The sequence below is a fragment of the Chaetodon auriga genome, chromosome 18 (genome assembly GCF_051107435.1).
Source record: "Chaetodon auriga isolate fChaAug3 chromosome 18, fChaAug3.hap1, whole genome shotgun sequence".
Classification (NCBI taxonomy): domain Eukaryota; kingdom Metazoa; phylum Chordata; class Actinopteri; order Chaetodontiformes; family Chaetodontidae; genus Chaetodon; species Chaetodon auriga.
In genome coordinates this window covers 13,333,493-13,360,141 of record NC_135091.1, presented here as the reverse complement: position 1 = coordinate 13,360,141, position 26,649 = coordinate 13,333,493, and the positions used below count along the sequence as shown (strand labels likewise).

Sequence of the window (26,649 nt, the reverse complement as noted above, 5' to 3'; positions counted from 1 at the left end):
TCACAAATGCCGTTTTGCTGTGTCTCTTTAATAAATTGTATTTACAAAACATGACTGAAAAAAGAATCAGGTCCACATGTGAACGTCTTTATGTTTTTTATTCGTCAGCAGCTTTATAATCAAGCATAATCAGATCAGAATGAACAACTCTACATCACTATTACATGTCTGTAAAACAAAATGTGTAAAAAGGGCAACACAGAGATGTAATAAAATAGCATTCATTCATAGTTTATTGGCTTTATATTTTTAACTGTACTGCACCCTAAAACACATGCAGCAACTTCTCTCTCACATAAAGACAAATTACAGTCTATCAATTTACACACTTTGATCATCTCACTTACCTGTTTTTCTGCTCCATCCTCAGTTCACGCGCTGCATCACCTCTCAGCTCATCAAGTGGTTCAGTAACTTCAGGGAGTTTTACTACATCCAGATGGAGAAGTTTGCCCGACACGCTCTGGCTGAAGGAGTGGCTGATGTGAGGGGTCTGACTGTGGGGAGAGAATCAGAACTTTTCAGAGCTCTCAACATGCACTACAACAAAGCCAACGACTTCCAGGTAACTGATACTACACACTATGATTCATGTTGCTCTGATATCTCAGATTTGTCACTTATTTTGATACACTGCTTTGCTTTCAGCGAGGTCATTTTGTTGTAAGGACCAACACAATTTACCTTTGTTGGATGTGTGTTACTGACTGAATGACAGATTTACTTTATTGATCCAAAATTGGGAATTTCTCATGTTACAGCAGCAGGTTGTCCAGGCATTGTACTGGAACAGTAATACACCACAAATATACACACAGTGCATATAGTATACACAGTATATATAGCAAATATAGTAACAAAGATAAATACATATCAGTTGAAAAACAAACACGACAAATACCAAAATAAGTAAAAATAGTAAAGTATAAAATAGTCTAAAGACATGCAAATTAGTGAAGGAGCAAAACAGAGTTTGGTTGAGTTCTGTGAATTCTCTATCAGACAGAGGTCAGGTGTTGTACAGTGTAAGTGCTTTGGGCATGAGAAGATTTCCTGTAACCTGTCTGTCCAGTATGTGGGTGGTCAGGATTATCCATAATAGATAACAGTTTGTTCAGTGTTCTCTTCTCCACCATAACCTTAAAATGTCTGGTTTGCAGCCAATTACAGAGCCAGTCTGTGCTGCACTTTAAGTATCTCAATAGTCTCAAAGTCGAAATTGATTGACTCATCTGCTCACTTCACTGCATCTCCTCATTTGTAATTGATATAAATTTTAAAAGAATTCAATGAGGGACAGTTACAAGAGTGATTTAAAATAAGACAAGATATTTAAAGTTGAATGGATAAACTTTATTGTTTTTTGTAAATACGCTCATTCTGAATTTGATTCCTTTTGCCATTTGATTCCAAAAAAGTCGGGGCAGGGTCATGTTTACTATTGTGTCATGTCACCTTTTCTTTCACAACACATCATTTAAGTATTTGGCAACAGAAGACACTAATTGTTGAAGTTCTGAGAGTGAAATTCTTTCCCATTCTTGCTTGATTTAGACTCTCTGTTGTTGAATCTTGCTCTTCGTAATGCACCGCATATTTTCAGAGGAAGACAGGTCTGGACTGCAGGCAGGCCAGTCCAGTATCCACACCATTAATATGAAGCCACGCTGCTGTAATACACGCAGAATGTGGTTTGGCACTGCCTTGCAGAAATAAGTAGGGACATCCCTGAAGAACATGTTGTCTGGATGGCAGCATATGTTGCTGCAAAACTTGCATGTACTGTTTTTAGGGTTATAGTCTCACTTTAGTACTGATGCCATCAACAACAAGCAATCAACAGCAGTTTGTATGAGGCTGCAAGGCTATACCACTGAAGTGGAAATGCCTATTTATGACCAGGCTTTGCCCTTCCAGTGTGTGTAACAAGTTTTGATTGCCAAGACTGACTTTAGGTAAAGTAAGCATTGTGAAGCTAGGCTTTAGGGAGGGTTAGCTTGACTCTTGACTCAGTTTGGTTTTGGTCAGTAGGTACTTGGTAAGTGCTAGGGTCACACTGATTGAATTTTGTGTTTCTGCAGTTGCAAAACAGACATGCAGAGTCTCAGGAGTTGTTAATGACCAAATGTACGGTTATTCTTGATGAGAACTCCAATTTTAGATTTAGGTTATTGTTCCTGTGATGAAAACCCAATACATAGTTGTACAATCACAAAATCAATTCTGGTCGTTGGTCAATATCCAGCCCATAACTCTGCTGCTTGCTAAACCAATTTTAGTGTCTGATGATACATCTTATTTGCAACTTTGAGTCACAGGTAAAATGATTTCATCATGACAACACATGCTTCAGTATCGGATTTGAAATCAATGAATTTCAGTCAGAGAGCAATGCATTCATCACAATCAGTGTGACCTCCCAGTAACGCCAACCTGTAAGACCAGTGGGTAATACAGGCTTGCCTTGCATAGACAGTTTTTGTTGAATCAATCATATTCTTGTAAACTATTTATCCTCAGATGACTGTTCATTAGTATAACAAGCATTTTTTCTCTTGGGATTTGCATGGTTTAAAGGTCCCATATTATACTCATTTTTAGGTTCATATTTTATTTTTGGGTGTTTACTAGAAAATGCTAGAATATTTTAATTTTCAAAAACCACATTATTTTTCTCACACCAACCATTGCTGCAGCACCTCTATTCACACTGTCTGAAAGAGTTTTTGTTCCCGTCTCTTTAAGCCCCGCCCCATCCTGACAAGCCCAGTGTTTTCTGATTGGTCAGCTTGAATAGACCTAAGCAGGCTTCCATCATATTGAAGACGGCATGGCAAATTTGCCTCTGCTATGAAGAGTTGTACATACTGAATAATAAGCCACGTTTGTGTGAAAAACCTTTTATTGTCCTTCAATCACTGAAAAAAATAAATAATAGAAGTGTAAAAGACTACATTTTCAAATAAATAAAATGTAAATTATTTGTTTTTATAAACAGAACTCAAAGTGCAAGTAACAGCAAATACAAATAAATTGCAAAGAAATAGTATTACAAAAATAATTACACAAAGTATTGAATGGGCATAGGGCACTGGTTCAGTCGAGACTTGTTTGGTCCTTTTCTTTTGGGACAACTTACATTAGTCGACGAGGTATGAACCCTGTGTGGTGCCCCTGATTCTCCGTAAGGTGCAGCTGGGAATCATCACATTCTGTTGCCTTCACCTAGACAACAATAATGACGCAAGACATACTGTCTGTAAGCTGTGTGCCTGTACTGATGTTGCTCTACGCCTGGCTCCTGGTTTTCACCAATGACAAAGGTGTCGTTCCATGCAGCACGGGCCAGTTGTAGAACACACTCATCCAAGACATACAAATCAATGTATGGCGACCTCCTGATGTTAGCCCTATGGTCTCTGTCCGCAATATTTCCCAGTTAGTACAAATGTACCACCGTTGTTTTCCCTGGTTTTTCCTTGGTTTCAGTCAAATCTTAGTCCTGGGAGCCTCAACATGACCTTCTCCAGGAGATTGCTTCCAAAGCAAATGCACACGTGAGCCAGATCAAGATCTTTATGACACCAGGCGGTGGTGCTCATGGGAAATGAACTCTTCATTCCGGGATACACAACCACATTTGTCCACAGAGGCCGTCAAATCAACACAAGAAGAAAGAAGTTGTTTTCACACCATCACACCAGCCAAAGTATGAAAGTGTGATGGAAAACCAGTCGGGACGATGTGGTCTAGAATTATTTAGCTTTGTATAGATTATTTTTTCAATAGTTTCCAGCACCATATGATAATTCCTAATGATACAGTTCATTAATTATGGGTTGATTGAACTGACCTTCATAAGCAACAGAACATTGGATGATTAACCAAATTAAATAGTGTGAAATATTTTAAGCTCATTAAAGTTTTAGCTAAAATCAACATGTCTGACATGTTGAAACCCTGTTTAGTATTCTGTACAAGATTCATTTTAGTCAAATGGAAATCCTCATGCTATTACACTCTGTGAAACATCAAGGATTCCAGGAAAAAAAAAAGAAATTCAAGATCAACAGGCCAAAACATGTTAGCTGTCAGAGTAGCACCGTTAGCTGGTGGGATCGGTTTCAGTTTGCCTTCAACTCTCCTTCGGAAACAGGAGCCAAAAACAGCAGGAAAAAAGGGTGTGCCAAAGTAAAGAGTTGAGACTCTTATACAGAGAACATGGGAGTCATTTGACAGAAGAAACTAAATTCAGTTTTTTTTTTCTTCTTTTTTTTTTTTGGTCAGGCTGTAGTTTTCAGGGAGAACTGACAATTTAAAAGGCAGAGATATTTTCCCAGTAAATAAAGAACATTAAAATAAAAGATTTTCTTCTCTCAAAGTGTGGAGGATAACCAAGAACCCTACTCTCATTTGTGAAGTGTTGGCATGATAATGAAGTAAGTGGAATATTCCACAATTGTACTACTAAACAACACTGACGCAGTGTCGTCTCATGTACTTGAAGGTCTCTCTCGGTGGACTGAATTTTTGAGTGTGCTGTAAAGCCAAATACTGCCCACCTGCTGATATTTTGTGTGACTTCAACAATATTTCTGAGTTATAGAAACTTGTACAGGTATTCAAGTATATGACAGCAGAAAAAACAGAAGGTTCACATTAAGAAGTAATAAAAGTAGGGAAAAGTATAAGCAGAGACAGATAACCAATACCCTGACTCTCATTTGTAACGTAAAGGTTCACATAAAAAGTAATACAAGCAGAGAGATATAAAGTGTTGTCTATGTACTGTAGTTGCAATTTGTTACTGTTCTCAGTTTATCATATTCCCGTTGCTGTGTTGACTTGTTACTTACCTTGACTTGACTCATTCTGATTATGTTAAATGCCAATCTGTCACACCTCCCCTTCATGTCAAACACCACACAGGGCTTTGGAGGATTACAGGTCTTATGTTAATCTCTCCTGTGTGTTCACAGGTCCCTGACAGATTCCTGGAGGTTGCTGAAATTACACTGCAAGAATTTTACATTGCCATCTCAATGGCATCTCAACCAGCCGAATTCAAAACTCATCACGCTGGATAAGAAGCAAGCAGAAGACATCATGTGCCACAATGGTTACTGTCACAATGTGGACTTACTCGTGCCTTGATTAGCAAACTATTTGGTGTTTAATGGAGACCATACTATGTTGTAAAACAGGAAGTACATGCCTACACATCTCCAATCTCCACACATAAGGCAGTTTGACATAATATGTATTCTGCTATATTATATAGCAATAATACATATTTTGTATGTTTGGGAAAGAGTTTTATCAGTGAAATGTCTTCAAGTCACAAAGTGCAAGAAAGAACACATTTTATGGTTTATGAGAAACATTTTTCTTTAATAAACACAAAACAAAGTCCACGCCACATAAGACAAAATGTTTAATGTTCAGCAGAGCTCATTGTTGCCATTTTGTATGTATGTAAAGAAAATGGAAATCACATGAATTCTAAGGTTACTGAATGATTACATTATGTCTGTCATCTCAGCCACTGCTTAAAAAATGAACTTGTGTTTCTGCCTCTCTTCCATACTCACCATGAAGATCCATCCATTCACTTTGCAATGACACACTGTGGCTGGCTGTCCAAATCAGACATGGTCTTCATCAGTGGTTCCTTTTGTTCGGTCATAATTGATGACCTTTGCTTTGTCTTCAGTTGTTGATAATCCAGACGGAAAAATTTTTCATGTGTGAAAATTCTGGACCTTTTGCTTCACAAGTGCAAAGTTTGTAAATATAAAATTGACTTAAAAAAAGCCAGTCTTTATTATTATTGTAATTATATCATACACCGAAACAACCAAAATAAAAGTACTTCATTTGCATTGTTCTTTGTCATCGACATTAATATTATGGTTAATTGTGGCTGTGATAATGTGCATTAGTGATCACATGTAGTAATCATCAGCTGGATGTGGTACAGGTAAGATTTTTATGTTTTGACTTTGAATGTAGAAATATGCTACAAACAGAGAGATTGACAACCCTGTGCACTACAGGATGGAGAATCTGGACATTTTCTGTATTTCCTATAAGGCTTTAATTGTTCTATTATGATTCCAGGTCACAGATAGAGTGAGGTGGGTGTTTTCAGTCCTTCAATTATGCACCTCCATTACACATTGTCTTCTGATACTTGCGCAAACCCATTCAAGCCACAAACACCATTTACAATCGAGTACATGTCAAATCGATGACCAAATTATCAAATTTCATTTTATTTATCTTTTACACAGCGTCCCAACTTTTATGGAATCTGGGTTGTAATACTGAAGGACAGTCAGGATAAACAGTGTGAACATTAAAGGAACAATGCATAAGAATCGGCCACCTGCTGAAGGTTGCTCCAAACAAACAGCATATCACCAGAGTAACCACTAACTGCAGTTCACTATATTGTTTGTTGTAGCCATCTTTGGCTGTAGCTACTAGCTGTTGTTAGCTAGTTAGCTCTATGCTGACTGGAGTCTGCCCTGACTGAGAGCTCGGAGCACCAGGCGATTGTTGGTGTTGACGCCACAGGCAACGGAACCAACCTCAGTAGCCAAGCAATGAACACGGCCAGATCGAGACTTAAAACAGCCTCCAAGACCAAAGGAGGCCAGTTTGGTGGCAGGAAAAATAACACAGAGGTGATTTACAGCAGCTTCGACCAGCTCTCTAGACTCCAGGGACAATAAAGATGCAACAGGCCAGGACAGGAGAGACGTGAACAAGAACATCAGTGAGAAGAAGGTCGGGCATCACCAGCATGGAAATGCATCATTTAGAGCTAAAATATTTGCACATTTAATTCAGAGAACTAATCAAGCACTGGTGATTGTTATAACAATGGAAAGACAAGACTGTTTTGGTGAGTTTTACTATGTTTCTGTTGAGTTTGAATGAAGTGTGTTTTACGATGAGCAACCTTGGTTTCTTAGTTTGGTGAAAAAGAGAAACGTGAATTCAGGTGGACAGTTATATTTTTCTGTTTAATAAGGACAATTGTGAGAATATTTCATGTCCTGAAAATTTGTGAGTTTATTTTGCTTACTTACAAAATTAAAAAAGTTAAGACAGCTTGTGAAATGTAGCAAACTTGTATACATCTACCAGATGAAACTACGTGGGGCTATACTATCGGACTATCACCCCTTGAGGTACAAAGTGGTATTACAAGACAGGACGTGCTGCAGCTAGCTGGTTAACATGCTAACTTAGATAACTGTAGATAACTTCACAACAGTTAACTCAGTTAACTTTAGCTGTTGGTAGTATGCAAAGGCCCACTCCGTTCCATGATCGTTGAATGTCAATTTACTTGATAGACATGCCCAGACGGTCTTGACATAGCTACGTGCAAAAAAAAATGGAACTAATTTGCTTAGCAACATCCTGGTACATGTTAACACTGTGAGCAGAGCTCGGCAAGCCATAGTGTTTCACTTTTTCAGTCAGTATGACACATACTGAGGAATTTATTGCTTCAATTGACTACATGTTCCATCACCTGTGATTGGAGATCCTCAAAATGTGGCAAAATGAGCCTTTCAGTCTTCTTGTTGATGAAGTCCAAATTACAACTCAAGAAAGGCTCCCCAAGTAGGCAATTTTTTGACAATTTTATTGTCTTTTTTCAAGTATGCATGAACCAAGAAACAGTGCTACAGGTATACAGTACAGAACGTATGGAGTATAAAACAGCAAGAAACATGACTGAATACAGGAAACATGACCAGAATAACCAGAGTGCCTGCTTAAAAAGAAAAAAAAACTGCATCCGTATCAATTAAATAACTAAAATTTGATAACTACTGGTGATGTCACCTCGACGAGTCTCATGTAAGCTTCAGTGTTTTCACATTCAGGACACCTGCAGAGAGAAAAAGAAATCATTGCTGATTTGTTCAAACACAGATTTGCTGTGGTGTCGATACAATCAAGTTAAACTTTCACACGTGATAATTAAAGAACTTTTTCCCCAATAAATAAAAGTTATGTCAACTCAGGTATACCAAAACAGTCTGATATCTCTCATGACTATAGTTATACAGAATAAAGTACTCTTACAGCTATATTTGTATCCGCATAGAGGGCATTACAGTTGTTTTTAAATCAGTAAAAATACATTCCCCAAATCAAACTTGATGAGGTTACTTTTCGAATTATTCATAACATTTTGTTTACTGAGCTTAAGGTGGGAAATGTCTTTTTGAAGAAACGACTGGCTGAACAATGATGAGATAAAACTGGATTGAACAAAGATTCTACATAATGTTTTTAGAAAGTACATTTTCAATGGAGGGCACGTAATAAGACAAGGCCTCCAACACGTCCTCATCAAGTCCTTAAAAGTGTACTAATATGAAAACATTTTTTCGTTTGAATTGGAATGCTAATCGATGAAACACAGATCCGATTTCTCTTCTAAACTTTTAGCAGCAACATCGACAGTTATCCTGAAAGCATGAGGCAAAAGAGGAACGGACATACCTTTCAATGAAGGGAAACAAAGGGGACAAGATTATCTTCTTAGAAATACTTGGTACGGTTGAGAGCTCTTTGCGCCAGCTGGCCGCTCTCATCCGTTATTTTCTCCCAGTCCGTCTGACCAACCACAAAGCCGATAGCGCGCTTTCTATCTGCATCCTTCTGCTCTTCAAGATCAGCCCATCGAACCTTAACACAAAGGAGAGCAACCGGGGGGACGTGTGTTATGACCAGGAAAAGAGTGAAGGAGCATGATTTGAGTCGAATCAGTTACCGTATTTAATATTTGACAAACAGGAGTGTCTGGATTTTTACAATCAGTATTTTCTTGTTTCCCGAAGTTGACAAATACATTTTAAGCTGAGCTCTGGAGCGCAACATGTCAATTTACCCTTTTCTTTCCTGGTTCGGACATGCGTGTGGCATAGTCATCTGGCAGCTGAAGGTAGTGATCCAGGCCTGCCATGTCTTCACGTTTCCTCTTCCCACTGCTCCCCAGACCGTCCAACTTGTCTGTACAAATGGAAGATTACTGTTCAGGTCACCTCTACCCTCCCATTAAAATGTCAACTAACCTAACATTCATTTCTCCTTAACAAGCCAGCCTCAACTCTTTCCATTTCTTGACCAGATGTGGAACCTGACCTGATGTGCCCGATGGTTTGTTACACAGAACCATCATCACTTTCAAATAATACTTGGCAGGCGATTGGATGAACCATCTGATGACCATCTGATCTTTTAATTTTCTCAGAACATTCATCCTTCATATGAAGACATGTTTTCTTCAGATACACACTAAAGTCGGCTTTATTAAGACTGTTACATTTGAAGCATCTATCTATCCCAACATGAATATCTTAGATTGTTGTCATGCTCTGTGCATGGAGATTGAGGGTCATAATTCACTTACGGGACCATTTCTCTATGGTCTTGACATACATACAGATGACTAAATGAGTATTCAACATGTTAGGGCTGTCATTTTCAATGGATTGTACAATACTGTTATTACTGTAATAAATGTTTTAGCATGTGATGAATAATGGGGATTACTGTGGTTGTGATAACATACTATGCACATACTCATAGAACTGGAGTTACATCCACTAACTGCTACTTTCCTCACTAGAACGCCAACTCCACTAACATGAAGATGTGGAAGGTAACAATACGAGCAATGCATGCCAATTTCTCTGTTGTTAGCTGCAAGAACCAACAAAAAAAGCTTCATCTACTGCCATCTTCCAAGGAAGACCCAAAGGATTAACTTGATGGGAATGTCCCCACCACAACTGGAAAAGTCCCATGCTCATGTTGCTTTGGACGCCTTTGGGGGCCATGTAGCAGGATTTGAATAAAAACTTTAGCTCAAGCATGGATCAGTGCTGATTGAACCTGTAACTTTTGCCATTTTTATGTTGCTTTATTGTTTAGTTTTCTGGTTATTCTGTTGAATTTGGCTTTCTGTGGCTAATGTGGCTAGTAGCATCTAGCATAAAAGAGCAATAATGGCTCATTTAATATTGAGGGACAGTCAAGAGAAACTGTGCGAATGTTAAGTCTCATTTGAAGTCAATTAAAGGACAAATAATAGGTTGGATGTGGGAAATTGTTTGTCACCTTGTTTTGTTGTTACAGGAAAGCCCTCTCTGCTTGGTATGCATGTCTGTTGCTGGCATATGTAAATTGTTCATTAAACATATTTCCAATTTAGCAAAAGACAATTTTCCATAGTTGCCTGCATTAATGGACAATAAAGTTTTTGAATCTGACACAAGGAAAAAGTATTGAACATGCTAACTGAAACTTATTTAATCCTTGGTGATGACAGCTGCGAGATGCTTCCTGTATGAAGAAACTAATCTCTCAAAGTGTTCAGAGTAGATTAAAAACCCATTCTTCCACATTGTCTTGACATCTTTAAGATTCTGGGGCTGGTGAATCTTGGTCTCCAGTTCCTTCCACAAACGTTCTGTTGGGTTTAAGTCTGGTGATTAACTGGGCTGTTCCAACACCTTTGTTTCCTTCGTCTGGAACTTTGCGGTAGGTTTTGGATCGTTGTCCTGCTAGAAGGTTCGCCCACATCTCAACCTCATCAATCTGGTGGACGGCACCAGATTCCTCTCAAGAATTTCAAGGTACATGACTCTGTTTATCTTCCTTTTGATAATATGGATTCTGCCAGTAGCATAAGAAGAGAAACGGCTCTATACCTCAATGTTTCCACCTCTGAACTTCATTGTAGGTATAGTATTTTTAGGGTCATTTGGAGAGTCATTTCTCCTCCAAACATCACATTGTCGGATTGTTGTGGAAAAGTTTGGTTTTTATCTGGTCAGACCAGACGACATTCTCCCAATAATCTACAGGCATCTCAAAATGTTGTGTAGTGAACTCCAACAAGCTTCAACATGCATTTTTCTTCTTCTAATGGAGTCTTCCTGGGTGATGGTGCATGGAGGCCATGGCAGTAGGGTGCATTGCCCTTTTCCTCTGTGATGACTCTTTCTGGAAATCTTTTCAGGTGGTCCTTGGCTCTTGGGCTACTCTTCTGAATAACTCTGAATGCTCTGTTGGAAATTTTGTGAGGAGCTCCTGTGCATGGTTGGTTGATGACAGAGCGATGTTCCTCCCAATTACAGATAATGGCACTAATGGTGCTTATAGGAACATATAGATGATTCAGAAATCCCTCTGTAACCAGTTCCATTCCTATGTTGCTTAACAATGTTGCTGAAGGTCTTGGGAAAGCTCTTTCCCTCTACCCCTCTGATGTTTATTGGGTGACTGCTTGGTAACAAATGATTTACTTGTATTAATTCTCAAAGACTGAAAGTACAAACCTACCAAGATACACTTAATACCGCAGGTAGGAGGAACTATTTTGTGGAATCAGCTGGCTTAGTGCTTTTTCTTACTGTGTTCAATACTTTTGCATGTAACTTTTTTATTGAGTAGAATGTTAAGACTTCTTTATCTGTGTAGTCTTATTGAGTTAACACCAACATGTGGTCTAGATTTCATGTGAATAGCTCAATTGGAAATATGTTTCATGAAAAAGATGTTGACGTGTAATTAGATACAAACATAACACAGCTATAAAGACATCATAAACATCATAAAACTGTGGTAGTCAGTCAAACAATAAAGCCGGACAAAAAGGAATACCTACCGAGTTTTGCCTCAGATGTGTCCATCTCCCATTTGCTTTTCGGAATGTAGCCCTACATCATATAAAGAAACACTTCAAAGGTTAAACATCCTGGTGATGCAGGGGTGAGAGAGGGGGAGAGAAAGCAGGGTTGGCTGAAAAGAGAGGAGACTGGTTTATCAGTAGTCAAAGACAAAGACAACTGAGGGATGAGACTGCATGAGAACAAATAAAGTAACACTGGCATGCAAATATTTGGATCTTGCAGACTGAGAGAAACTAATGTGTTCAGACTAAGCCTCTAACTACATGCTAAAGAAAAATAGTGGACAACAGCTGTGAGAAGTCAAATTCAATGCCACAGTGCTTTCCTTCAAAGAAAAATAATTGTCAAGCAAACCTCGATCTGCTCTCAAGTGAGAAAAAATCAAAACGAGCAGTTCAACCTCCAGTCATGTTTTCTGCCTGTCTGAGCAACTAATCAACACATTTTACATTACAAAGAACGATGCCCCCTGTGGCAGTCTGCAGTACTGCTGCTCAAACTTCTGCAGAAACACTAAACATGAAAACGCTCAGTGTGCGCTTTTCTGACATAGCATCACATTTTCCTCACCAGTCCTCAGCTTTCAAATTACATTGATGCTATTTGGCTGGCTAGCTAACTATTGTTTCTTTTAACACATTTATTAATTCACCACCTAACTGGAGCTGAACCCCAACTACCCCATCTACTGTTTTTAGGAACGTACAGTGTATTCAGAATAAATGCTATCAATGCAAACCTAGCAAAATAGTTTTGCAGTATAATCTGTTCATTTTGGAGGAAGGTAACTTGGTATCTTTTTATTCACCATTTATTCAACAACAATAATTTAATTAAACAGGTAAATCATTTTATCTAAAACAAGCTTAACTATTGGATGAAATCTTTAACCTTTGGAATACAACAGATAAAAGAGCTTCTACGAGTGATGAAATGAAATTATAGTTGCAATCTCTGTCAAAATGTTCTGATTCAACAACATGTTTGCTGATTTCATGGGTCCACTAACTACACGTTCAGTCTCATTCATGTCTTTCTGTTCAAATTTCTTCTGATTTTTTTCTTAACAGTTTTTGTCCTGACATAACTGATATTTTTCCTCTTCAGTCATTATACTTTGTTAAATCTTTGTGGTGAAAACATGAGTCGAACACAAAAAGATGTTACAGATTTCTCAATACCCTGCATGTTCTGTTCTGAACAGCTGTCGTACCAGAACAACACTGCTCTGCTCCTGCCTCTCTAAGAAAATTAACACTGGAATCTAAAAATCTATTGACAGGCAGGAGGAACAGGAGTGAAACCTGCTTTGAATGATCCAACACTTTGGTCAGATTTGAGCTTGACAGCTTGTTGTTTTCAAAGCAGCTCTGGATAAAGTTTGAACCAGCTTTTACCTTTTAAAAAATGAAAAATAAAATAGTCAACAATCAAATCAACCGCTACCTGAGCAAAGACTGAGGCAGGGAAAGGACCACAGAGGAATAGGTAAGCGGCTAATAAGTAAAAAAAAAAAAAAGACAAAATATAATAACATTTTTGCATGTATTTATTTTATATTTCCATCATATCGTGCTGAGTTTATTTTATTATTTGGTTTTATTTTTTGAATATATACATTTTTACCTCTTCTCAATTTTGTGCAAATCTTGAGAAAAACACATTGGTGTTTTCTATTATTTTTCCTGATACTAATAATCAATAGCAATGGATTAAAATCTCTGCAGAGCTTTATCGTGACACTCCAAGAGCCTCAGTGAGAGGAGGGAAAACTCACCCTCAACCATCAATGTGTAGTACCTGCCTGGGTGATGCATGGCAGCCTTTTTGTGCTAAAATGCTCTTGAGCCAATTACAAAGAAGGATGATTCGGAGTTAGATGGAGATAGCCAAGTTGGGAATTTTGCCAGGACACCAGGGAACCCAGTGCTCTTTGCGATAAGTGCTGTAAGTGCCGTGATTAGACCTGTATAACGGATTTTACCACATGGGCTCAGGAACACTTTGTTAAAATACAGTTTGTTTGCAAATATTTGCATTCTCTTTTTAATTTACATTTCACACAGCATCACAGCTTTTTTGGAATCCAGGCTGTAAGTGACATCATCTGTGTGGGTGGATTCTGTGTGTGTAGAAGCTTTAAATATGTCAGTGTTTTTACTCAGTATATTTAAGGTGCAAGCTGTAATGTTGACCAGCCTTGCTCAGTTTGTTGTGAGTATATACATATAACATGAATTATAAAGATACACTGCTGGAATTTCACCTTCCAGCAGCATCTGCTCAGGTTTAACTCGATAGTTTAAAGTACAAACCAAAGCTTGATGATTAAAGCTGATGAAAGGAGGCAACCTGTTGCTTTACAAGACAACAGACTTGAGAGTCTGTTTGTAAAAGGATTATACACATAGAAGACCCAGTGCATCCCAATGCTTCCTCGGAAACATATTCACATTAAAAAAACCAAAAAGAACAGCTACATTTAGACTCGATATTCAGCTTGCATTGCCAGGTAGGAGCTGCTGCAAGCTCTGTCCACACACTGTGCAACACGATGTCACCATTAGATGTGGTCAGGTTCAACAGACAATATCTGACCACATCCAACTGTGATGCCAGGTGGATTATGAACATTTCAGTTGAGAAACATGTTTGGTTTTTTTTATGTCCAGAGACAGATACAAATTCAATGACATTCTCATCTGTAGTTTAGATTTTTTTTGGAAATGCATGCAGCACTTCAAGTTCAACTGTTTTCAGATGAGTCATTGCCCACTGAAACTGTGGGCTGGACAGACAAGTATTTTCTAATGTCATGTGGAGAAATCACTCCTACTATTGATGCATTTAACTTGCACTTAGATTTGAGTCATTTATACCAATGATGCCTAAAGTTTCATGAATAAGACTGTTTCAATAATCTCTGTGCCCTCTGCAGAGAAATGCCAATGAGAAAAGGTAAAATTAAACAAACTGGTTGTCTGTTTAAAACATTTGTTGGGACACACAAGAAACAAAAATGACCCCATGAGAGCAGTAAGAGGGAACCAAAACAATAAAGTTGTGGGTTGAAAAGCTAAACAATGAGCTGAATCTCACTATGAAGTTTATTACAACTGAGGGGAGCTGCAGATTCAGGTGATAAATCTCTGCAGGTTCATCACTGCGAGCAACCCCTTTCAAATTGATGATGTTTAAATGCACATTAATATTCCACTATTATTCTGAATATGGTAACTTAATATAGGTCATGGAAACAGCATATTCTGGTTGGATTTTCAGAATTAAACCTTATTCCAAATCTATCATTTTCCAACTAAGATATTTGGGATATTATTTGGGTTTTAGGAGCATTCTCTGGATACATTATACTGCACACAACACATTCAGAATATGCATCTCATTTGGGGTTTTCACTGCAGTTTGCAACACATGGCTTCTTGCCTGTTCACTACGAGCTCTGCACGTTGCTGAGCCAACAGTTTGCAAGGCTGGGAGACACACACACACACACACACACAAAAGAAAAAGCCACATTTCTGGTTGGAAGGGAAACACACCTGCTTTAAAACATTTTGAAAGACTTGGAAATCAACAGGTTTTTGGATATGTGCAAATAAAGCAACGCCGACCCTTTCAGGATGGTGGCTGAGTGAATGAAAGTGTGAGGCTGTGTTCATTATTTGGAGTATGCACAGTGGCATGTAAATGGGAATATTAGTGGAATGCTCATTTTCATTATCCATGAAAACAGCTCAGTAGGAATGTTGTCTTTTTTGGGGGCAGAAAGTGGTGTTTTGTGCATGTAAACGTAATCATTGTCACATTGTTTTCACATCGTCATTTGATACATTGTCAGAAAAATATCAATTATAGGAGCTTTAAGCTGAAGCACATTGGTTGTTTGGTGTTTGACTATTAGGCAACTGTGCACCTGATGATGATGATGTTCCCCTTTAAGGTGGTACCATAGGAAACATTTCAGTTTTGAACCTTTGAAATCTGTGACTAAGTGCTGCAGCTTTAAAGGTTTCATCAACATGTTGGAATAACTGAGGAGAATCTCTCACTGCAACTTAGTGAATATTAAGAAGTCCATCACTTACATGTAATTTAATATTTTAACTTTTCGATAGTTAATTCAAATTGCAACAGAATAATTGTACAACATAAGCAATTATACTGTCTGCTTTTAAAAAGTATCAAAATCTGAACCCAAAAACACTCATGTGTCGGATTAGAAATGCTTCTGGAAACATTTTGCCTCATCAAAGGCAACATTTACCTGTAAAATTCATTTTGTAGATGAGAAACTGTCATTCATTGATTTCTTTTGACTTTTCTTTTGAATCTTGAACTTTGTGGTAATTTATTAAGCATTAGAATGTTTCTCACAAATTTTTTTTAAAAAACAGATTAAATAGAAATGTTGTCAACTTTACCGTGTGAGGATTTTGATTTCTGGATTAAACTTTTTTTTTTTGTTTTAGTTTCAGTCTGACTGAGAGAAAATATGAACTCAACAAACTGGTCTGGTCTAATCTACAATGATGCAGACTTAAGTCTGGAAACACTTTTACTGACGGTACTTCAGCAACCATATGAATGTTAAAACTTCATGTGAAGATGAAAATGATTTCAAATGTAACTATCAAACAATGAAATCTAGCAAATGCTCAAAAAAACAAGAAAACATTTGAACAACAAGCAGCTGCTCCTTTAGTTAACCGACTGTTGCAGCTACAACTTCATTTTAGGACCGATGCAATGTTCTGCTCTGGTCTTACAAAGATGAGCCTATGACTTCCCATGAAATTCCCCTATTGTTTGATTTTATCTGTCTAAAACTCACCTGGTCAATAAAACAAAACAATAAGATTAAAGGACTAATGGCAAATAACAGCTGATTGGATAAACCTAATGTGGTGGATGGGAATACAAATAACTCTAATGATTCTAAAAACTATGTGGCTATAAATATAAAATTTCTTTGTCCTACCAGATCACCCTCTTCTTCCTCCTCTCCCTTGGGTTCCTTGGGCTCATCATCGGGATTGAAGTCTTCCATTTCAACCTAATAAACGACGTGATTTTAGCTCACTTACTGATAAAGGACTGTAATAGTATGAGAACCGTCACGTGCTGAAGACCACACCTCCTCAATAGCAGCATCCTGAAGCAGGGACCGGACATCCAGGCGCACCATGTGACGTGGCGAAGGCTCCCAGTTGTTGGACATCTGTGTATAGAGAGGTCCATTAAGAAGTAAAGAAGAAGTATGCATGAGCTTCAGTGAACATGACTGCTATTAGAAATGAATCTGAGAGAGCAAGCGGCTCTGACTGACCTTCATTATATCCTTAAGTGTGCGCCCATGGACATTTCTCTTTGCACAAGTCTGAGTGTCTGCAGTGATTTCAGCCAGGTACACCTTGACATAAGAAAAACAAAAACCTTTGTAGGACAGAGACGACTGGAGAAACGTGTTTTTTCGGACTCATTCAAAAACACGACTCACCTCAAAGCCTTTTGTTTTGGCTGCGCTCCAGAACTGATCAAAATGCTTAACCCTGTCATTAATTGTGTCTAAAATGATGAAGGGAAAAAAGCCGTCATCCAGAGTTTTCTTGAATGTTTTAAGCATGCTGTTCCGGTAGGTGTCCTCCATCTCTGGCTCATACTCGTACTCAAGAACCTGCAAGACAGATTTATTGTATTAGATGGTTTATCATGTTTACAATAAGTGAAATACATCTGCTCAGTGATGCTGAATATGATTTCCAACTGTAAACTGGATGAGCATGTCGCTAATGTGGCTTGTCAGACTCACCTTAGTTTTGACCCCTCGCCCTGTGTCTGGGTCTTTCTCAACTTTCTCAACCTCGGTCATAAAATAGTCGTCCAAAACAAGAACTCTTGGAGGTGCACCGCCACAATCGACTTCCTTATCCTGAAGACAAAATTGAAAAGCAAAGAGTTCATATTTCTACTTGCAAAAGGTGATAATATTTATTGAACAACCCTTTGGAAAGGGCTTTTCAACACACGTTACATTATACTTACAACACAGTATGATTTGCTGGTATGACCCCACTCACCCTTATAAGCTTTGCAACGTGGCTTTTGCCGCTTCCTGGAAGCCCTCTCATGATGATGACAATCTGTTCAAACACATCACCGAAATGAGTACTCAATAATAACAATGTCATTTGGTGCATGGAGGAACACTGCAGCAGTAATTAGTACCCTTTCAGGCCGAGACAATCGGCCAGGTGGTTTGAGGATATCGTCGATATTCTTGATCTCTGGCTTCCTCTCCACTCGTGGGGCCGGCTGAGGTGGAGGTGGGAGGGGTGGTGCAGTGGGAGGTCCTCGGTCCTCTGGATAACTTCTTCTGTCCGCTGTATGAGATTATTTGTAATTCAAGTGTTTTTTGAACTGGCATTAATTTTTCCTATTATAAATTTACTTCACTGGCTGGACTGTTTTCAATCGTATCATCTAACATGCAACAAAGTTCGGTTTAGTAACTGAGAAATGAATGAAACTGAGTTTCAGACAAATTCCACCAAACGGCTGAAGTATGTGAAAACGTGTCTGTTAACAGATGGGATTGAACATACCGTAAGGTGAGGAGCTGTGGCTGTAACGATCAAGCGCACCGCGGTCAAGTCCAGTACGCTCATATGGAGGTCTATCATAAACAGGCCTTCCGTAATGTTCATCTCGATCTCGACTGCCACTTCGCTCCTTCTCTCGAAGATCTCGTTCCCTCTCCCTGTATCCTGAGCGTAAAGGTAGTCTGCACAGAGGAAGAGCATTATTAAGTTTCATTTCATTAAACTGCCACACACTGATGACTAATCACAATGTATGACACAATGTGATATGTACCTTTCTTCAACCATGGACTGTGTGCTTGAACCAAAAACAAACAAACAGAAAAGAATATTACATATGTTTGGAAGCAGCACACTTCCCTATCGTTTGAAGAAAAAAAAAGAAAAGAGTTGCAGAGCCACTGATGAAACATCTTACCTGTCATCTCTGTCTCTTGGGGGAAAGCGCTCCCTCTCAAATCGTTCTCTTTCATATTCAGGTGGAAGCTTCTCTCTGTATAATTCCCTCTCTCTACTGTACTCCCGGCGGTCCATATAAGGGTCTGGTCGTCTTTCAAAATATGGGTCTCTGCTGTAAGGATCTCTGGGACCAAGAGGTTCTAGGAGAATTAAATAATTCATCAATGAACAATGGTCAGAAAGGAAAAGCAAGCTCTTAGCTTCATTGAATTGAAACTCACCTTTTTCATAACCCCTGTCTGACGGCATTGGGTCAGGCCTCAACACAATTCTCTCACCATAAGAGATCCGCTCAACGGTAGCTCCAGGCTCTGAAACATTAAGTGTCAATGTTACCAACAAAGTCCTGAAACTTAACTTGCTAAAATGATCAAATGTGTTCATCTTAGCTGCTCATACCATGACCATGCCCATAATCCACAGTCTTTGGAATCACTGTAGGTGTGGGTGCAGCAGAAAGAGATGACTGATAAACTGTGGCAGCAGGCTTGTTATCCAAAGACAAAGACTCAGTTACACCTGTCTGTGCAGCTGCAGTCATGCCCTAAGAATGACAGATTTGATGTGATATGAATATAACAGTTAGATACAAAATGGAAAAATAACAATAGAATTTAAACTGAATTTATGAAAATGTATGGAAAGTAAAAAGGGTGGTTTCGTAGTTACCAACACTGTCTGAACCAACTTGCATAACCAATAATTTTTGCATCCTTAAGGGTATTCTTTGTAATGGGGCTAAAACAATTAAGCCTTCGAAAATATAAATGACCTTCAGAACATTCCTGACATCTGGTGGAATCTCCAAACCAAGAAGACCAACAGGAAGCTCAGGCAGGATGTCAGCCGGTCCAGGCTGAGGTTCAGGACCAGGTGTCTTCACCTCCTGTAATTCCCTGCACATCCAAAGGCATCAAATTCAGAATGAACATATATTTACAAAAATCAATGGAGTTGATGGGGTAAAACATTAAATATATCATTGTTGTATGGCTTTCAATTGAGCATATGTCAAAAAGGATTAGCAAGCTATCACATTCTGCTCTATTTATGTTGTATTATTATTGTATTGTATTTTTATTATTGTATTTATGTTGCATTTCAACCTTTTTGGAATCAAGATGTGTGAACCTATCCTATATTAATCAATGTTGAAGGTCTAGAAATTACCTCATAAGTTTGAGCTCTTGAGCTGCTTTCAAGATGATCTCATGCTGACGTTGGGAGAGAGCAAGTACATTTGCTCCACTTGGTCCTTGTGGTGCTGGATCAACTGAGCTCCCTGGCAAGTTTGTGACAGGTGCAGCTGGAGGTAAATGTGGAGGTCTATCCAAAGGATCTTTTTCTCTGTGCCCTTCATAGCGAGCTCTGCGGTCCTCATAATCACCAGGATATCCTCTCTCAGGGGGTAGAGGAAATCTTGAAGGCCTATCCCATTCTGAAGTTGGTGGTGGTGGGTGTGTTGGTTCATCCTGCCGGTATGGGCTCTCATCCCTGTGATCACGGATTCTAAGTTCTCCTCTTCCTCTGTCATGTTCATCATAAGGATATGTTTGACCTCTTTCTCTTTCTTCTAGCCAATGGCTATCTCTGTAGGGCTCTGGTGGTGGCATGCTGGGGTGATAGTCCCTCTCAGGAGGAGCGTGCTCTCTGCTCCATTCAGAATCATAGTACTTGGCCTCATGCCGATAGTCATCAGGGGGATAGTCCTGTGGTGGCCGCCAGCGATAACCATCTTTCCCATGACCATAATCCTCTACATAAGCCTCATTATATCCTTCTTCATATTCTTCATGTGTTGGACCTGGCCGCCACATGCCTCTAGCCATTCCTCGACCCACAGGTCTCCTTCTCATTCCGCCCAAATCTATTATCTCATGTGGAGGCAGAGGAGGGCCTCTGCCATGTGGTGGTTGCCACCCCAAATCTCTATCCATACCTTCGTCGTACAATTGCTCCTCCCTAGGATCCATCAATTCGTGAGGTGGTGGTGGCACACAACGCCTGCCTCGTCCGACATCAGGATGCATTGGATGGCTATGAGGGTCATGTCCATGGTACATGGGGTGCCTTGCTGGATCCATTTCGTTATCAGTCTCCATTCCATGCCCTAATGGCTCGTGATCCACTGGGCCATGCCCTGCGTGAGGGGGTCGTCCTCGCCCTGGGTGCATGAAACCAGGAAGACCACGTGGGGGGCGACCCCGGCCAGGTGGAAATGGGGGTCTCATGCCTCTCATTGGAGGTCTCCTTTCACCCCAGAAAGGGTCCCCTTCCTCTGAGTACTCCACTGACTCATGTTCTTCCCAGTGCCTGTCCATTGGCTCTCCTCTTCCCATGGGTGGTCCTCCTCTTCCCATAGGTGGTCCTCCTCTTCCCATGGGGGGTGGTCCTCCTCTACCCATAGGTGGTGGTCCTCCTCGACCCATAGGTGGACCTCCTCGACCCATAGGTGGTCCCCCTCTACCCATAGGTGGACCTCCTCGACCCATAGGTGGACCTCCTCGACCCAAAGGGAGTCCCCCTCTACCAATAGGTATACCTCCTCTTCCCATAGCAGGACCACCTCTACCCATAGGTGGGCCTCCTCTTCCCATGGGGGGCCCTCCTCTCATTATTGGGGGCCCTCCTCTTCCCACAGGGGGTCCTCCAAGTGGCTCTTCATAATACTCTTCCTCTGTTGGGAAGTGATGTTCCTCTGGTATCCACATTTCCTCAGGGGGCACTTCTGATTCCCCACCACCACAATCCTCGTATGAAGAATCTTGCCAGTGATACTCTTCCTGATACTCTTCTTGCTCTTCTGGCATCCCAAAGTCCTCTTCAGGTGGCATGTAGTCATAAGACATTTCCCCCATTGTCTCCCCAAGAGGTACAGTGCTTGGTCCCCTGAATTCTCCACAGCGCCTCTGCCCACGTCCTCGCCCATGTACAGAGACACGTACTGGGGGCTGTCCTCGTCCCCTACCAGGGGGAGGCCTGGGAGGATCTGGTCTTGGCTGCATTTGGCCAGAAGCTTGTGGCTCTTGTTGGACTGCTGGGGGCTTCGGAACAACTGGGTTTTTGCTGTTTGTCAATGGTCCGTCTGGTTTTAGGGGATTTTGCGCAGCAGTATTTTTTGACGCTATGGTGGAAGGGGCAATTACGGTAGGCTTGCTGTTAACAGGTTTGGGTTTTTCACTATTGTTAGAGGAATTATTGTCATCGGGTTCTTCAGGCTTTGTGTTTGTTTGTAATGTCTGTGGAATGGGGTCATTTTGTACGAAAAAACCCTCAGTTCCTAACAAGTTGTCATCTGTCATGTCTTCAGCATTGCTCTTCTTATCTGGTTCTGATTCACTTTTTTCTTTTTCAGGCTGGGGTTGCCCAGCTGATTTTACAGGAGTCTTAGAATCCATACCAGCAGGTTGCTTAGAGGCTGGTTCTGCCTTAGGTTGAGGACCTTGCTGTTGTATTTGCTGGGGCACGGGTGGGCGTTCAAAACGAGGCGGTGGGCCAGGGTGCCTTGGGGGCTGTTCAAACCTAGGCTGCTGCCCAAATCGAGGTTGGTCAAATCTGGGGGGACCATCAAAGCGTTGCCTTGGTTGGTCAAATCTGGGGGGACCATCAAAGCGTTGCCTTGGATGGTCAAATCGAGGGGTGGCATCAAAGCGCTGCTGTGGTTGGTCAAATCGAGGAGGACCATCAAAGCTCTGCTGTGGTTGGTCAAACCTTGGGGGACCATCAAAGCGGTGCTGTGGTTGGTTGAACCTCGGGGGGGCATCAAAGCGCTTCTGTGGCTGGTCAAATCTTGGAGGCCCATCAAATCCTTGCTGTGCCTGGTCAAATCTGGGATTGTTTCCAATGGGTCAAGTAGGACAACAGAAATGGGAAGAAAACATTGTTATTAGTATAAGCTTTCTTTTAGAGACACTCAGTGATAGCCTAGCAATAGAAAACAATACTTATCCAAACATCAGGTCCTGTAATTAGTAATTTCAATAGCCCACCTGAATTCAAATAGTCTCACTTGAATTTATCAAACATTTTCCTTTCAAAAGACGATTCTCAAATATAAGATTTTAAAAAATGCCAACCACAGTAACAGAAAACATTCTCGACTGACCGTGGACCTCTAATGCTGTTGAAGCTTGGTGGCTGAACGGTGGGGGGGCCTGGGGGTCTGACAATGCCTGCAGGACTACTTCCTCTCACAGGGGGTCCAGCAGGTTCTGAATTTGGCCCAAAGCCAGTGGGCCGAGGACCTTGAGATCTGGGACCAGCAGCAACAGGGGAATGCTGCATACCCGGTTTTACTGACTGCTGCTGCATTTGCATATCTTGTCCCGGGTACTGGCTATACTGTCCCATCATCCCACTGTTGTACTGGCTTGAAGTGAATGGCACCATGGCAGTGAGAGTGGCCACTCTTTCTTGAAGGTGGGCATTGGTGGCATTCATCTGCTCCTTCCACTGCTTCCATTGGTGCTCATAGTCCTGCAGTTGGTCTTTGTGGGGATAGGCCTGGAACTGCTCATGCCACAGGACAAAGGAGCGATCCCAGTCTTGGAATAAAGGGGTGAACTTCTGCTGTTGCATTTCATAGTGCCTCAGCTGCATTTCAGCAGACATTGACTGGGAGAAAGACCATAGAGGAAAAGATGTTGTTTACTTTTGGTATTAGCATTCCCATTTAGGTAGATGTAGAAAATTGAGGTTTAGGTACATTAAGAAATCATCGAGAAATTACATTAAAGATGATTGAAAATTAAAGAATTATTTAAGATGCTGTAAGGGGTTGCAGATCCGAGTTGCTGCAACTCCTCCACTCTTATATGCTATTTTGGTTCCACTAAGCAGACTATCTTTTCTTTTCACCAGTGATTTTCTGTACAGGTCATCTTGAGACCAGGGAAAATAACCAGCCAGATGGTAGCTGTCACAGAAACTACCATTTACTTACCTGTAGGTTTGCAGGTTGCTGAATCAGCTGTTGGTATTGTTCCAGGATGTGCTGAAGCTTTTCATGCTGTTGCATGAGAGCCTGGTATTGTATGCCTGCTCTCTGCTGCTGCACCTGCTGCCACTGTGCTGCTGCAGCCTGTAACTGCTGGAGGCGGGCAGCCTCCTCTGGGTCTTGTGGGACCTTGGGCTGTGAACATAAAGATGGCAAGATTGGAACAAAGCATATGTGACTCAAAAAGAGTTTTTTTTTTTTTTTTTTTTTGTTTTTACAGAGGATACTTTGTAATGTATCCAAATAACTAAATAGCCCAACACTGTTAACCAGATGTTATTGAATTCAAAATTATTGTTCAATCTAAAAATTAGGACAAAATTTCAATTGCTTACTAGCAATCAAAGCCAAATGGTCCCAAGACCTGCCATATAGCCTTTGAGCCCACACCACCACACCATTTTGAAGGAGCAGGCCTTTTAAAAGCACCATTTTTTTCACATTCAAACTTGTAGTCAGCCACATACTGAATGCTGACTTAAGTGACATCACTTGAGGCAAATGAACAGATTTCCTGGGACAAAATGCTTTACAACTTCATTCACATCAGCAACAGCACTGCCCAGGACACACCTTTTGTGTAAAAATGGTCCACAATTGTGTTTAAATTCTTGCATAAACACATCTGTAACACTTAAGGAATACTTACCCTTCCTTCCTCGGGAGGTGGAGGCGGTACTGGGGGCTCCTCTTTTGGAGGAGGTGGAGGAGGTATGCCTGTTGGTGGTTCTGATGGAGGAGGAGGAGGACCTGCTTGGCCCGAGGTTGGTGGCGGCACAGGACCATCACCCTCTTTCTGATTTTGCTTGGCTCTCTCTTGCTTCAACTTCTGTAGATTCTGAAGATGCTGTTTGTACCAAAGTTGCTGTTGCTCCTGGGTGAAACGATTACAAGGACATCTGTCAGACAACGCACACGAGGAACCTTGCTCTTTTCATTGACCTCACTCGTACTGTGACTGCAGGTCAGTGACTTGTAGAGGTGAGACAATGTATTAGTAAAACACAAACACACTGACAGATGGCCTTTACAAAACTTACATTTCACTTTTCTGAAAACATAAACAAGGTAAACCCACCTGAGGTAAAATTCCATTCATTCATAAATACTGATTACTGACTTTACAGTCCCTGTTTTCCTGTTAACATGCTTGACATTGCACATCACCAAAGATTTACATTAATTTCATTTTGACCATAAGATAACTACAATAGCAAACTATGCTGCTGAATTAAATGAATAACATGTTCTCTTACAATCTCAATATTCTGATTAGAGTTGCTTATTCTTTTACTTATTGATGTTCTATGTTGTGTCAAGTCTAAATAATAATAGATAAAACTCTTAAACAAGCAGCAATGTACTACATAGTAATAACAAAGCCTTAAACTCTCCATTTCATTATCAGGTTGCACATGATGTCCCAGATTTTAGGCTGGACTGTCTGGTTTCTTGCATGACTAACTGGACTCTCAAAACCTGCTGTGATATTTTGCTGACTGATTCTGAATATTATCAGCTATATGTGTGTTGTATTTATATTGTGACTTCAGCATTCAGATTGAGTGTGACATGAGAAGGCCACCTTCAGGTACTTGTAAGTGGCCACACAAAGTCTCCAAACACTGAGCTGCTCTTTGTTGTACTGGTTCAGACTGTGTGTGACTAAAAACCACCAAGAGACTGACAGGCTCTTTGATGATGGTGTGGTTAACTAGGCTGATTAACATCAAAAACATTTAACAATTCAATAAAGTACATAGAAATGATGCAGTCATTACCTTTTTTCATTTACATTGTTTTCTGATAGCCTTGCATCTACGTGATGTGGGTATCACTACTCTCCTCCAACTAATTAGTAACTTAATTAGTAGCATCAATGACAGTGGGCTAAGTGGTTCTTTGGCTGTAAGATCTGGCTGCAAATAATACAAAAATATCTATCAAAGTGATAAAATCCATGTGATTTAACACCAAAACATGTCTACACAGTCACATACATTACCTGCAGAGGTAAGGCTTTGTCGTCTTCCGTCGTGGATGGGTGCTTCTTGTTGGCCTCTTTGGGAGCACCGAGGTTCTCCGGTGGCTTCACTGACGAGGACTCTGGAGGAGGGGGGACTGGTTGGGGTTCTTTGGGTTGCGGTGGAGGTGGAGGAGGTTGTGGGTGAACCTGCTGAGGAGCAGGGGGACCTCTAGTCGACTGACCAGGAGTCTCGTCTTGTTTGTAGTACGGCTGAGCTGCAACACTATTGTCTGAGTGTCCTGCTCCTTCTGGATACCACGATGTCCCTGGTTGCCCACCGGAGAGTCCACCGTACGCATTAGCAGCGCTGCCGTGGTGCAACACAGACTGAAGCTGTTTCTGATGCAGCATCTGCAGCTGCTGCATCTGCTGGAGGTGTTGCTCCTGCAGGCTGGAGAACAGCGAGCCGCTGGCTGGGGCCTCGAAGCCGCCGAATCCCGCTGCCGGGCCGGCATGGACGCCACCAGGTTGCTTGCGAGGCCCAGGCCCTCCATAGTTTTGCGACTGGGGTCCACCAAAATTTCCCCAGGAAGGGTACATTGTTAAAAAGACGATACGGTGTAACGTCACACAGCCTTTGTGCTTACATATAGCCTGACTGGCTATAAAAGCTAACAGCTAACTTCCCTTATAGTTTAGTGATGGCTACATTTTAATTTACAGTAAACAAAGATTATAAATACCGCATCTGTAGTAAAGAATGTTATCCGGCAGAGAATGAAACGTGCACGTTTATCCTTGAGACAATTTATTACAAAAACGTTTACAAACAGTGATATCGCCGTACTGCTGATGCTCCACTGCAGGGCGCACACTGAT

The 26,649-nt window shown here is 40.7% G+C and overlaps 1 protein-coding gene across 3 annotated transcripts; it reads right to left on the bottom strand.

The window, feature by feature from the left end:
• Window positions 1-81: 81 nt before the first annotated feature.
• On the bottom strand, window positions 82-26,649 carry LOC143335977 (uncharacterized). 3 transcript variants are annotated; one of them, XM_076755716.1, is made up of 22 exons: window positions 25,810-26,649; window positions 24,454-24,678; window positions 23,751-23,939; window positions 22,914-23,422; window positions 19,979-22,636; window positions 19,581-19,704; window positions 19,208-19,352; window positions 19,030-19,119; window positions 18,768-18,948; window positions 18,624-18,647; window positions 18,353-18,531; window positions 17,976-18,130; window positions 17,828-17,890; window positions 17,560-17,679; window positions 17,248-17,424; window positions 17,077-17,160; window positions 16,885-16,968; window positions 16,729-16,803; window positions 11,705-11,756; window positions 8,921-9,042; window positions 8,533-8,718; window positions 7,646-7,912 (listed from the first exon to the last, which is right to left on the bottom strand). In XM_076755716.1, the coding sequence occupies exons 1-21, from the start codon at window positions 26,368-26,370 to the stop codon at window positions 8,572-8,574; spliced, it is 5,964 nt and encodes a 1,987-aa protein (XP_076611831.1). In that variant the 5' UTR covers window positions 26,371-26,649; the 3' UTR covers window positions 7,646-7,912; window positions 8,533-8,571. The 3 variants fall into 3 exon arrangements, with proteins under 3 accessions (XP_076611833.1, XP_076611831.1, XP_076611832.1); XM_076755717.1 differs by lacking the exon at window positions 18,624-18,647; XM_076755718.1 differs by lacking the exons at window positions 7,646-7,912; window positions 8,533-8,718; window positions 8,921-9,042; window positions 11,705-11,756 and adding an exon at window positions 82-497.

What these genes read in the sequence shown, in the direction of transcription:
- LOC143335977 (XM_076755716.1), bottom strand. Translation starts at nt 26,370, where the DNA reads ATGTACCCTTCCTGGGGAAATTTTGGTGGACCCCAGTCGCAAAACTAT. An exon ending in ACAAAGCCTTACCTCTGCAG is followed by an intron (nt 24,679 to 25,809) that starts GTAATGTATGTG and finishes CGTTTCACCCAG; the next exon opens with GAGCAACAGCAACTTTGGTA. An exon ending in CCAAAACAAAAGGCTTTGAG is followed by an intron (nt 17,161 to 17,247) that starts GTGAGTCGTGTT and finishes TCTTATGTCAAG; the next exon opens with GTGTACCTGGCTGAAATCAC.